We start from the raw sequence: 15,158 nt of genomic DNA on the forward strand, positions 1-15,158 counted from the left end.
CACAACCCCCACCTGTGGACGTCGGGCCCTCATACCACCCTCATGGAGTCTGTTTCTGACCGTTTGAGCAGACACATGCACATTTGTGGCCTGCTGGAGGACATTTTGCAGGGCTCTGGCAGTGCTCCTCCTGCTCCTCCTTGCACAAAGGCGGAGGTAGCGGTCCTGCTGCTGGGTTGTTGCCCTCCTACGGCCTCCTCCACGTCTCCTGATGTACTGGCCTGTCTCCTGGTAGCGCCTCCATGCTCTGGACACTACACTGACAGACACAGCAAACCTTCTTGCCACAGCTCGCATTGATGTGCCATCCTGGATGAGCTGCACTACCTGAGCCACTTGTGTGGGTTGTAGATTCTGTCTCATGCTACCACTAGAGTGAAAGCACCGCCAGCATTCAAAAGTGACCAAAACATCAGCCAGGAAGCATAGGAACTGAGAAGTGGTCTGTGGTCACCACCTGCAGAACCACTTCTTTATTGGGGGTGTCTTGCTAATTGCCACCTGTTGTCTATTCCATTTGCACAACAGCATGTGAAATTTATTGTCAATCCGTGTTGCTTCCTAAGTGGACAGTTTGATTTCACAGAAGTGTGATTGACTTGGAGTAACATTGTGTTGTTTAAGTGTTCCCTTAATTTTTTTGAGCAGTGTATATATATATATATATATATATATATATACATACACATACATACATACATACATACATACATACATACATACATACATACATACATACATACATACATACATACATACATACATACATACACATACATATCCTTTAAAAAATATATATATATCCCCCTTTATTACTTTCCAACCCTGCCACCCTTTCCCCACTTGGAGTAAACTGGTGAACAACAACGCCTAGGCCTCTACTTCCAGCCTATACCCACTATCTACATTTTATAGACACAGTCAATTTCACAGTAATTACATTTTGTTTGTTCTTTCTCCTGAACTTCTTCTACTCTGAACCTCTCCGATCATTTTCATGATGTCCATCCGGTTTGCTTCTATATGCCATTATCTTTCTAACTGTGCTTCTTCACCAAAGCTCCCAACCTACAACCCATACACTTATTATGGACACGTAAGGATTTTGGGCACTGGCCAGCAGACCACGATTTCTACTAGCCTGGGTAACATTCAGGTCCTAAATCTGTTGCATGCGATGTTTGTAAAGGCAAAATTTCACTGCTGTGTCAGGCTAGTTTGGCACATTTTCAACTAACCATTTCACTGCTGTGTCAGGCTAGTTTGGACCAATCTACTAGCCCAGTCTGAAAAGTACTAGCTTCGGACTAGCTTAATTTCCATCTCTGCTGACATTTCTAACTGACTTCACAGGTCATTTGATTAGGTCATGGACAAACAGATGCACTTGTGGAACAAAACCATTTCTGTGTTTTGTATGGGGAAAACATTAAGCCCAAAAGTCCTTTGTGAGCTAGCTAGCCAACCTAGCTAGCTCACCAGGTGAAAAAAGAAACTACTGGAACCATTTCCGGGTTTTACCGCAAGGTTTTTATGGGTATTGTGTACTGTGGTACTCAATAGAATGACATCGTTCTGTATGTAAGAGAGCACTGCACGATGACCTCAGCCTCAGCTTTCCAACACTGAGCAGACAGCCTTGTCCTCTCTGGCGTCATAATCCCCTACATCTGTCAAACTCATGCGTCACTCTATGTGTCAGGCAAGTAATGTCTGCCGCCGTAGCGCACCGTGCTGTCACCACCACCGCTGGGCTGAGCAGGAATCAAGGGCCCAGGAATGAAGAGAGGGAGGAAATGAACAGTGGCTCTAATCTGATGCCCTGGAGTGGAGAGCCACTCCATCGCATTTGTCCCATTTTACATATTTGACAAGGGCTTCAGCTGCAGAGAAGAAGATGGTTAGAGATTGAAGGGAAAAGTGGACGAAGAGGAGGAGAAATTCTGAGGAAATTGCAGGTGTGCCCATGTGGATGGATGGCAACGTGGCGAGAAAATTCCCACCCCATCACCCTTTCCACCCCCTTCACCACCCCCTCAACCCTTCTAGCTGTGAGGACTCTCAGAGCCCATTTAGCGGATGAAGTTTGCCATCTGCCACTACAGTTCCCTGCCACTCTACACCAACCACTGCTTATTCTCTGCTCTGTCTCTCTCTTTCTCTGAGCCCTCTCTCTTCCTACATATAATTTCATTCTCATTGATTCTTTAGTGTAGACTGTAGAGTCCTAGAGATGTATCTGGCTGATTGGCACTTCTCTCAGAACGGCAGGTGTAGGTCCATCAGAGGAGCATGCTCAATCCCTGCTACTTCATGTGACTTAGGCCTAGATTCAATCAGATCAAGCGTTAACGGGCGATAGCCGACACCCGCATAGCTGATGTTTTGGTGGTGTCGGAGGTGTAACTGTGTTGGAGCTGTCAAATCGGTCAGCAGCTGCTCTTGATCATTGTCACAAAGCCACACCCCTCCTACTCACGTTAGAAGTTCAGAAAGACAAAGTGTAGGCTATATAGAAATAATGACGCTCAAATTGAAAATCATTCAACAAAATAGTGAGGATTTCTATCAGCCTAATCGAGGTGTAGATTACATCTCACATTCCAGTGTTTGAACTTGTAAAGTAGGCTGCATGGGATTTCTCTTAATGCAACTCTGTGCAGCCAATGGCAATATCCGCTTTAGGTTTAATGCCAGGAGCCACTTGTGGATTTGACAGATCTAACGCAGTTCCACCTCTGACACTGCCAAACAGCCGCTATGTGGATGTCAGCTAAAGCGGACCTGATTGAATAGATCCCCTAGTTCATCTCTGATCTATCTGGTCTACGCTCAGAATGGATGATACTGTTATTGAGGGTGTACCATCACTTACCTGGTGCCGACGAAGATGGCGGCCTCGCGACTAGCTCTTAGGAAACTTTGCAGTATTTTGTTTTTTTATGTATTGTTTTTTACATTATTAGCTCAGAAAGTGTTTTGCATCATTACATACAGCCGGGAAAAACTATTGGATATCAGAGTGGCGGTAACTCACCAGCATTACGACCAGGAATACGACTTTCCCGAAGCGGATCCTTTGTTTGCTCTCCCCAGGGCAACTGAACTGATTCCAGCTGCTGACCCAAAACATCGCCGGCGGAGGAGAGGCACTCGGAGCGGCCTGCTGGTCCGACTTAGGAGGCGCGCACACCACCCACCGCTTCCAAGTATTCTACTCGCTAATGTTCAATCTTTGGTTAACAAAGTCAACAAACTACGGGCTAGGATTTCTTTCCAGATAGACATCAAGGCCTGTAACATACTTTGTTTCACGGAAACATGGCTCTCTTGGGATATTCTGTCGGAATCGGTCCAGCCAGATGGGTTCTCAGTTCATCGCGCAGACAGGAGTAAATATCTCTCCGGGAAGCAGAAGGGCGGAGGTGTGTGTTTCATGATTAATGACTCGTGGTGTAATTGTAGTAACATAGAGGAACTCGAGTCCTTCTGTTCACCCGACCTAGAATATCTCACAATCAAATGCTGACCGTATTATCTCCCAAGATAATTTTATTCGGTTATAGTCACGGCCGTGTATATCCACCCTCAAGCCGATACCACGACGGCCCTCAAATAATTTCACTCGACCTTATGCAAACTGGAAACCATATATCCTGAGGCTGCATTTATTGTAACAAAGCAAATTTGAGGACTAGGCTGCCAAAGTTCTATCAACTTATCGACTGTTGTACTCGCGCTGCTAAAATCCTCGACCATTGCTATTCAAACTTCCGGGATGGTTATAAGGCCCTCCCCCACCCTCCTTTCGGCAAATCTGACCACGACTCCATTTTGCTTCTCCCTTTCTATAGGCAGAAACTCAAATAGGAAGTATCTGTACTAAGGTCTATTCAACGCTGGTCTGACCAATCGGAATCCACGCTTCAAGATTGTTTTGATCACGCAGACTGGGATATGTTCCGGGTTGCTTACGAAAATAATTTTGACATAAACACTGAAACAGTGACTGAGTTTATCAGGAAGTGTATAGGTGATGTTGTGCCCACTGTGACTATTAAAACCTACCCTAACCTGAAACCGTGGATGGATGGCAGCATTCGCGCAAATCTGAAAGCGCGAACCCACCGCATTCAACCATGGCAAAGTGACTGGGAATATGGCAGAATACAAACAGTGTAGCTACTCACTCCGCAAGGCAATTAAACTGGCAAAACATCAGTATAGCGACAAAGTGGAGTCGCAATTCAACAGCTCAGGATAACACAGTGCCACTGACTAGGCCCACTACCAAGGACTGTGGCCTCTCCTTCTCCATGGCCGACGTGATTAAGACATTTAAGCAAGTTAACCCCCGCAAGGCATACCATGCTTCACAGTAGGTATGGTGTTCTTTGGATGCAACTCAGCATTCTTTGTCCTCCAAACACGACGAGTTGAGTTTTTACCAAAAAGTTATATTTTGGTTTCATCTGACCACATTACATTCTCCCAATCCTCTTCTGGATCATCCAAATGCACTCTAGCAAACTTCAGACGGGCCTGGACATGTACTGGCTTAAGCAGGGGGACACGTCTGGCACTGCAGGATTTGAGTCTCTGGCGGCGTAGTGTGTTACTGATGGTAGGCTTTGTTACTTTGGTCCCAGCTCTCTGCAGGTCATTCACTAGGTCCCCCCGTGTGGTTCTGGGATTTTTGCTCACCGTTCTTGTGATCATTTTGACCCCACGGGGTGAGATCTTGCGTGGAGCCCCAGATCGAGGGAGATTATCAGTGGTCTTGTATGTCTTCCATTTCCTAATAATTGCACCCACAGTTGATTTCTTTCAAACCAAGCTGCTTACCTATTGCAGATTCAGTCTTCCCAGCCTGGTGCAGGTCTACAATTTTGTTTCTGGTGTCCTTTGACAGCTCTTTGGTCTTGGCCATAGTGGAGTTTGGAGTGTGACTGTTTGAGGTTGTGGACAGGTGTCTTTTATACTGATAACAAGTTCAAACAGGTGCCATTAATACAGGTAACAAGTGGAGGACAGAGGAGCCTCTTAAAGAAGAAGTTACAGGTCTGTGAGAGCCAGAAATCCTGCTTGTTTGTAGGTGACCAAATACTTATTTTCCACCATAATTTGCAAATAAATTCAATACAAATCCTACAATGTGATTTTCTGGATATTTTTTTCTCAATTTGTCTGTCATAGTTGACGTGTACCTATGATGACAATTACAGGCCTCTCTCATCTTTTTAAGTGGGAGAACTTGCACAATTGGTGGCTGACTAAATACTTTTTTTCCCCACTGTATGTATATATTCTTAAATCCCATTCCTTACTTTTTTGTGTGTATTGGGTATATGTTGTGAAATTGTTAGATATTACTGCACTGTCGGAGCTAGAAGCACAAGCATTTCGCTACACCCGCTATAACATCTGCTAAACACGTGTATGTGACAAATAAAATTTGATTTGATTTGATTTGATTGCATTGTTAACATCCTAGAAATGGGGAAAGATGAACTAAGCAATCCCCCTATATATGTAGGCTTTTCCTTTAGAAGATCTACACCCAAAGGCTCTGTCTGTCCGTCCATCCGTCCTTGCATTTCTCCAGAGCTCTCCTAGTCTTTCTAGTCAGTCTTGCCTCTGGATGATGGGTAAGCCCTCTGCAATGTTTTACCTTCTCCTGTCCTTCCCCTCTAACCCTCTAATCATTTTCTCAAGGTTGATTTTCTTTCTGTGGAATGTTGCACATCTCAAAAATGCCCAAGCCAGGAGTATAAATCGAAATGGCTAATAAGAAACCTGACCAGAGAAAATTTCCCTTAAATACAAACCACTGTTACTGGGTTGTTTAGCCATTTTGCTCCTTCAATAGATGGAGGTGAGATTGGGCAGCCATTCCAAATATAATGATTAGGATCAGAGCCTTGTATTAGTCTTTCAATATAAGGCTCTGGTTGGGGTTTTCTGCCCATTGTCTGGCTCTGTGAGCGCCTATGAATTCCCTGTGTCATGTAATGGTTCTCTTTGTATGCCTCTGATCAGTGTTGTAAAGTGCTTAAGTAAAAATACTTGAAAGTACTACTTAAGTAGTTTTTTGGGGTATCTGTACTTTATATTACTATTTATATTTTGACAACTTTCACTTTTACTTCAATATATTTCTAAAGAAAATAATATGCTTTTTACTCCATACATTTTCCCTGACACCCAAAAGTACTTGTTACATTTTGAATGCTTAGCAGGACAGGAAATTGTCTAATTCACACACTTATCAAGAGAACGTCCCTCGTCATCCGTACTGCCTCTGATCTGGCGAACTCACTAAACACATGCTTCGTTTGTAAATGATGTCTGAGTGTTGGAATTTTGTCCCTGGCTATCCGTAAATTAAAAAAAGAAAAAGAAAATGGTGCCATTTGTTTTGCTTAATATAATGAATTTGAAATGATTCATACTTTTACTTTTGATACTTGAATATATTTTAGCAATTTACATTTCAAACCAAATACTTTTAGACTTTTACTAAAGTCGTTTTTTACTGGATGACTTTCACTTTTACTTAAGTCATTTTCTATTAAGGTATCTTTACTTTTTCTCAAGTATGACAATTGGGTATCTTTTCCACCACTGCCTCTGATGATGAACAGCTATTCAGTACACCAGGATAAAAACAACAACATTGCAGTGAATCAATCACACTATTCTTGATAACTTTACAGCAGCAATTTGAGATTTATATTTTGGTCGCCAGCATGGGAATGTGTGGAGTGAAGTGTCAGTGGGAAGTAGGCAGCTCGCTATCTCAGTGGATGACAAGGGTTACATCCCAAATGGCACCCTATTCTCTATGTTGTCCACTACTTTTTACAAGGGCTCTGGTTAAAAGTAGTGCACTAAATAGGGAATAGAGTGACATTTGGGACACTGCCAAGGAGTGGGTTACTGTCAGAATGACTTCTGATAGGACCTGTTGAGACATTACATTTCAGATGACTATGTGTGTACGCTATGAATCCCTGTGGTATTGAGAAACTCAATGCTTTCAAATTACCCTGAAGGCTGGCACCTGTGGTAAGATCTGTGGTGTATTTGTGGTCCCAGCCAGGGGCACCTGTGGCAAGATTTGTGGTCTATTTGTGGTCCAGGCCACGGGCAAGATTTGATCCCAGGAGAAGAAGGTGACTTCTACCAGTTTATTTGCTCATTCAGTGACAGCGTTTCATGAAAATAGGTTTCAGTGGAGTGAGTTCGTGTGTAGGAGGATGCACCCTTCACTGCTCTCATTAAAGTTTGATGCCTCACTTCTAACTCCTCTAAGACTAGATATGTTATTTTTATGAGTTTGGACCCTGTGTGAATCTGCTACTCAACCCTTTCAGGAAAAGTGCCTTAGGCGTTTTTTCAGAACATGTCAATGTATATAGAGTGACGGCAGGTAGCTTAGTGGCTAATCCCCGAGCCGACTAGGTGAAAAATCTGTCGATGTGCCCTTGAGCAAGGCACTTAACCCTAATTGCTCCTGTAAGTCGCTCTGGATAAGAGCGTCTGCTAAATGACTAATTATTATTACTTTGAGCATTTATCCCAGTTCTCAGTGACTGTAGTCTGGATAAACCCAGCTGGAAACCTGGCTGGTTTAAAGGCCAATATGAAATTAAAATATCTAAGCCACCAGTCTCTCATACTATTGTCCATGTTTCTGCCTCTTTAAAAAATGAATGACATTGTTCATTTTTTAAAGAGAGACAGAAACGTACCTCTAAAGGTTGGTCTTCGGGAGCCCAGGGTTTTGAAGGAGAGCATTGGACTTGGACCTCGCCTTGTCTGTGTTGGCTATGCAGGGTGTAGTATCCCAGCTGTCATTTGATGCTCATCATTGTCCCCCATGATGAAATCTGGGAGGGGACTGTGGTTCTCCGTCTGTCTGTCTGTCTGTCCGTTCGTCACACAAGATATCTCAGACAGCACTAGCCCAATTTTGAAGAAACTTGGGTGAATGATGCGTCTTGCCATAGAGATCCGGTATTTACAAAATTACACTGATTGGCCCAAGGTGGGAGCTATTCATTAACTGAAATTTGAGTCACACCAGAGAGGAAAAGGCAAAGTGAGAGGGATAACTGGGCCCAAAATCTGTCTTCTCCAGCAGGTGGCGTTTTTTTCTTTGGCACATGACATGGAGTATAGGGAGTGGATTAGCTAAAGAGACTGCAGGGCTCGACATTCAGGGCTGCCCGCTGGCCCGTCAACATCTGATGAGCTCACCGGGCCAGTTAATCAAGCTTTCATATGGCCCGCTTGGGCCAGTACATTTTTCATCTCCAAAACAGAAAACATACATATACATACAGTATATATATATATATATATATATATATATATATATATATATATATATATATACATATATATATACATACGTATATATATACACACATATATATATATATATATATATACATATATATATATATATATATATATATATATATATATATATATATATATATATATATATATATATATATATATATATATATATATACACACACTACCAGTCAAAAGTTTGGACACACCTACTCATTCAAGGGTTTTCTTTATTTTTGCAATTTTTTACATTGTAGAAAAATTGTGAAGACATCAAAACTATGAAATAACACATATGCAATCATGTAGTAACCAAAAAAGTGTTAAACAAATCAAAATATATTTTATATTTGAGATTCTTCAAATAGCCACCCTTTGCTTTGATGACAGCTTTGCACACTCTTAGATATTCCATTAAAAATCAGCCATTTCCAGCTACAATAATCATATACAACATTAACAATGTCTACACTGTATTTCTGATCAATTTGATGTTATTTTAATGGACAAAAAAAATGATTTTCTTTCGAAAACAAGGACATTTCTAAGTGACCCCAAACTTTTGAACGGTAGTACATATATAAAGGCAAGCATGTCAAAGCCTTCCCTCTCCATCTCTGTTGAGCCAGCCTCAGTAGGCTACGTCCTGGATAGGTCTACTTGCCCCAGACCCATCTCAGCGGAGGCGGGAACCCCATGTGCATTCAAAAGTCCTACACCTGCTTTCCAGTCTTTTTTCATATCAGACACAGCAATGTCATTATTAGAAAATAAGGTTTTACATAGGCCTACACTGTGGAGCTGCTTGGTTATCAAGACATGAACATTATTTACACGAATCACTTGTTGGTTAAATACAAAATGAATATTGTAGTAATGCTATTCAGTAGTCTAGGCCTATATAATTGTTTAGAAAACATATTTCCCGAAGCTGTTCATGAACTATGACCTTTATTTAGGCTGTCATCTGAATATCAACTGTAGGGTGGCAAGAGCACGCAACTCCTCACACAGCTGATTGCAGAAAGAAATGTATTCTAATAAACCCAGTCACTGCACAATATTCCCAAATGCAATCTCAGGAAAATACAGTTTTTCAGTGCTGTATGATTTATTCCTCAACTTAAATGTTTTGAGCAATTGGCAGCGTTTTACAATCTTGATTGTCTGGCATGACAATATCAAAGTTACCGCGGGAAGCGCGGCAGCCATTTGAATGCATAAACGGTAGGCCTATATTCACTGTAAAATTCACACAATTACATTGTATTTATAAACACTGTAAAAATCACATGATTATATTAGTGCCAGCGCAATATTTTTTAGGACATTAAACAAGCAACAAGATGATATTTAGAGTCTGTGATCTAGCTAATGATTAGCCCACTGTGGTAAACAGTGCAGAGGAGCAACCCCATGGCTTCAGCCATGTAGCCACCATGCTGCATCAGACAGGGATAATGTTTATTGCTAAAATAACACACCTGCCTGATAATATTGCTTTTCATCAAAATGTTATTGGACTCATTTCTGGAGGGGAATATTTCAGTTTAAAGGTTTAATATAGGCTATATGTAATCATTGAGAGGGGGATGGTTTTATTTTTGTTTTCCAAACAATCAGTGTATCAGATTTTATGGTTGGCTATAAGGTACTTGCCCAGACTGCAAATGAAACATGAAATCACCTTCAACTGATATTCTGTTTGCATAACTTGCTTTCCTGTGATCTTGGCCTGGGCCATAAATGTCTCATTCGGGCCAGTAGTTTTCACTTGGTACTGGCCCAGTGTGCCACTGGCAAATGTACCTTAATGTCAAGCCCTTGCACTGTATCAGTCATGGGGGACTATATGTTTACTGTTGCCTTGTTTATTTTGATAGTAGCTTCCCTCCACATTTCTCCTTATTGCTGACATAAACACTCACCCCCCCTCTAGTAGTTCCTCTGGATCATGGGGAGGTCAGGAGGGAGTTAGAAGAGTTGTCTAGGGCCATCTGTTGGCAGACAGTCCAATGCTTTGTGGGTTTTTGACTGTAATGAGAGATGACACACTCAGATCTACTTAAAGGCATTGGCTTGGGAGAGTCATGCATCCCTCTTCCTTGTCTGTCCATCCACCTTCACAATTTCACCTCCATAATCACATTTTACAGCAGTACTATCCAAAGTGGACTCAAAGTATGTTTCCACTCGGCTGTCTCTCCTGTCCTTGAAACAACTCTAGAAGGGCCATCTCCATTCTCCTAGTTGAGATAGACTTGAATATCTTTGAACAAAATGTGCATCTGCTGTCTGAAGGAAAATGTCTTAGCTCATTTGGGTCATAGTGTAAGTGAGACTTGTCATAAGGGGTTTGTGAAAAACAACGTTTCTGGAAGGACTGACATTAACTCTTCGAACTCACACACCCATTATGTGATCTGAGTCTTAGATACACAGGGTGATTAGACACAATATGTATGTGGCAGGGTCTACAGACAATCACGGACTACAAAAAGAAAACCAGCCACGTCGCCGACACCGACGTCTCGCTTCCAGACACGCTAAACACATTCTTCGCCCGCTTTGAGGATAACACAGTGCCACTGACGAGGCCCACTACCAAGGACTGTGGCTTCTCCTTCTCCATGGCCGACGTGATTAAAACATTTAAGCATGTTAACCACCGCAAGGCTGCCGGCCCAGACGGCATCCCTAGCCGCGTCCTCAGAGCATGCGCAGACCAGCTGGCTGGTGTGTTTATGGACATATTCAATCTCTCCCTTTCCCAGTCTGCTGTTCCCACATGCTTCAAGATTGCCACCATTGTTCCTGTACCCAAGAAAGCAAAGGTAACTGAACTAAATGACTATCGCCCTGTAGCACTCACCTCTGTCATCATGAAGTGCTTTGAGAGACTAGTCAAGGATCATATCACCTCTACCTTACCTGTCACCCTAGACCCATTTCAATTTGCTTAACGCCCCAATAGATCCACAGACGATGCAATCGCCATCACACTGTACACTGCCCTATCCCATCTGGACAAGAGGAATACCTATGTAAGAATGCTGTTCATTGACTATAGCTCAGCATTCAACACCATAGTACCCTCCAAGCTCATCATTAAGCTTGAGGCCCTGTGTCTGAACCCCGCCCTGTGCAACTGGGTCCTGGACTTCCTGACGGGCCATCCCCAGGTGGTGAAGGTAGGAAACAACATCTCCACTTCGATGATCCTCAACACTGGGGCCCCACAAGGGTGCGTGCTCAGCCCCCTCCTGTACTCCCTGTTCACCCATGACTGCATGGCCAAGCATGCCTCCAACTCAATCATCAAGTTTGCAGACGACACAACAGTAGTAGGCTTGATTACCAACAATGACGAGACAGCCTACAGGGAGTAGGTGAGGGCTCTGGGAGTGTGGTGCCAGGAAAATAACCTCTCACTCAACATCAACAAAACAAAGGAGATGGACTTCAGGAAACAGCAGAGGGTGCACCCCCCCTATCCACATCGACGGGACCGCAGTGGAGAAGGTGGAAAGCTTCAAGTTCCTTGGCGTACACATCACCGACAAACTGAAATGGTCCACCCACGCAGACAGTGTGGTGAAGAAGGCGCAACAGAGCCTCTTCAACCTCAGGAGGCTGAAGAAATTCAGCTTAGCACCTAAAACCCTCACAAACTTTTACAGATGCACAATTGAGAGCATCCTGTCAGGCTGTATCACCGCCTGGTATGGCAACTGCACCGCCCACAACCGCAGGGCTCTCCAGAGGGTGGTGCGGTCTGCCGAATGCATTACCGTGGGCAAACTACCCGCCCTCCAAGACACATACAGCACCCGATGTCACAGGAAGGCCAAAAAGATCATCAAGGACATCAACCACCCGAGCCACTGCCTGTTCACCCCGCTATCATCCAGAAGGCGAGGTCAGTACAAGTGCATCAAAGCTGGGACCGAGAGAATGAAAAACAGCTTCTATCTCAAGGCCATCAGACTGTTAAATAGCCATCACTAGCACATTTTGAGGCTGCTGCTGCCTATTGAAATCACTGGCCACTTTAAGAAATTGAACACTAGTCACTTTAATAATGTTTACATATCTTGCACTACTCATCTCATATGTATATACTGCATTCTATTCTATAATATTCTACTGTATCTTAGTCCATGCCGCTCTGTCATTGCTTGTCCATATATGTATATATTCTGAAATCCCATTCCTTACTAGTTTTGTGTGTATTGGGCATATGTTGTGAAATTGTTAGATATTACTTGTTAGATATTACTGCACTGTCGGAGCTAGAAGCACAAGCATTTCGCTACACCTGCTATAACATCTGCCAAACACTTGTATGTGACAAATACAATTTTATTTGATTACCATTTCCTGTCACTCCTCTAAATGACCTGAATTGCATTTGACATTTATGTTAGCTCATAAACGCTGCAGCGCTAGTTTTTCCTGCCCTGATTTGAAATAGGTATAATGTTTTTTATTATTTCTCCACCTGTTGTTAATGCTAGGCTAACCTCTGTCCCCCACCTGTGGCTAATGGACCAATCATCCTGGGGGACAAGCGTGTGGATGTAAATTACTCTCTCAATACTTGTCACACTGCAAGCAGATGGTGTCTGAAATTGCTCCATCATATTTCATCCTCCCTCTTAAAGCTTTCTCCTTGGGTTTAACCATGACACTCTTGTTGTTGTTTTTTTCTTGTCTTGGATACATGAATTGAGCTGCTAGGCAACAGAGAGGAAACTGTATTTGTTATTTAGCCCTTTTTTTTGCACTTTGTCCGTTTGTCAAAAGCCTCAATTTCCGTATGGGTGAGAGGGATATTTTTGAAAGAGGTTTAATTTTGTTGTGGCGATCTTTATCAGACTCAATCAGGAGTCAGATTTGCAGTATAATCATGGTCATGTGGAGAAATGTTATTTTTATTTTTGTCGATGACGCAGTAGGTGTGATGCAGTGGTGGTGCTGAATACAAAGTGTTCCCTCAATGTCCACACAGTTTAGGGACAGAAGTCCTCATTTAAGTAAAGAAAATAATCTTAACGATACAATTTATTTACCTCAGAAATGGATGCCTTGCTGGTATTTCTGAGCACCTTTTTCAGTTGGAGGGATTCAATGCAATTCCTTACCACAAAGCTTTCCACATAAAACATGGAAACAACATATGGCAAGTTGACAAACAACATTGCTGTCACAATAGGATAAATCACAAGCATTTATCAACAGATTTTTTTTCTTCCAAAGTGGGGTACAGCAAAGCACAAATTTGATATCATAACATCTTTACAATGGTATTGTTCGTTGTGCTTTTTTGTCCATTCATCGGCGGTGGTGCCTTAGCCTGGTCCCAGATCTGTTTTTGCTGTGTTGCCAATGACCATAGGAGTGACAATGACCATAGGATTTGCTTGTCTTAATGACAGATTTGGGACCAGGTTAGCTGTGCTCGCCTTGTCTATCAGTATGTACAGCAGCTGTGGAGGAATTTCTTGAAGTAGTTCCTGAACTCTGTGTTGAAAACTGTGTAGATGATGGGGTTGAGGGCGCTGTTGACGTAGCCCAGCCAGGTGACGATGCTCATCAGGCCTGGGGGGATGTAACAGGTGGCACACAGGGCCTGCATGGTGTGGACCACGAAGAACGGGGTCCAGCAGAACAGGAAGGCACCTGGGATGGAATAGACACACACATACAGGCAGTCAGGCACATACACAAGCAGACACATGCAGGAAGGCACGAGGTACACACACACATAGGAACACAGGTATGCGGTACGCACACACAGGCATGCACACACACACATCACAAAGAGGGAGGTTTATACTGAGGCTCTTTAGATTTCTGCTTAAGAAATCGTAAACCACAGGGATAGCAGTAAAATGACACCTCTGAGACTTCTCTCATTTAGGCTGACACAGGCTTGAAACTCTTTATTACTACATATGTAGGAGCTTAATTTGATCACCCTGTTGCAGGAGAACGTTCCTGCAATGCAGAACATTTTAAACTTGTAGTGTATTTGAGGTTTGAAAAAGCTTCTGCGGTTTAATTTCCACTTTGACATTTCAGACTTGATTTTCCTCTACAAAAATGTCAATTAATAATATAATCCACATAATAATTCACATTTCCTGTTATTTTCCTGCTGTAGCAAATTGGCTTAAATTAAGATCCGTCTGTGTCCCAAATGGCACCCTATTCCCTTTACAGTGCACCACTTTTGACCAGAGCCCATGGTAAAAAGTAGTGGACTTTATAGGGAATGGGGTGCCATTTGGGATGCAGATCACATTTAATAACACAGGAATTGCTCAATATATCATGAGTCTTACTTTGAGGACATCAGTGAGTGGCGAGTGGGAATAGATCTAGCTAGAAATAATGATGAAGTCAAACGCAATCAAAATCAAAGATTGGGCCCTACAAATACAGTATAGCATCCCCCTGTTAGGGCTCCATTCAGATGGCTTTATTTCAGATTCAAGTAGTCTGAAGAGACCCGGCTGATAGGATTCCATTTTATTTTTTACCACTGAGCATAAATTACATCTGCATTATGAAGTGTGATCATATCCCCGTGATATACTGTAGGTAAAATGGTGCTATTTACAGAAATACTTACACAACCTGTCATTTCCATATCAGAGTGATAGCGAGGGTTGTTAGATCTATGCTAATGGTGGATATAGGGGGAAGTCAGCCCCAATCTGTATTGTAAGTAGACAAATGCCATTTTAAATCATACACTTGCCCATACATGAACCAATTGCTCATACATG

General features: G+C 42.6%; 1 protein-coding gene across 1 annotated transcript in view; it reads right to left on the reverse strand.

The window, feature by feature from the left end:
- Positions 1-13,302: 13,302 nt before the first annotated feature.
- Positions 13,303-15,158, reverse strand: part of LOC121531297 (D(4) dopamine receptor-like) — a 30,122-nt gene continuing 28,266 nt past the window's right edge. Inside the window, exon 4 of the mRNA XM_041836535.1 lies at positions 13,303-14,046. Coding sequence (XP_041692469.1) covers positions 13,838-14,046 — 209 coding nt within the window. The 3' untranslated portion in view covers positions 13,303-13,837. The remainder of the gene's footprint in view (positions 14,047-15,158) is intronic.

The sequence above is a fragment of the Coregonus clupeaformis genome, chromosome 19 (genome assembly GCF_020615455.1).
Source record: "Coregonus clupeaformis isolate EN_2021a chromosome 19, ASM2061545v1, whole genome shotgun sequence".
Taxonomy (NCBI): domain Eukaryota; kingdom Metazoa; phylum Chordata; class Actinopteri; order Salmoniformes; family Salmonidae; genus Coregonus; species Coregonus clupeaformis.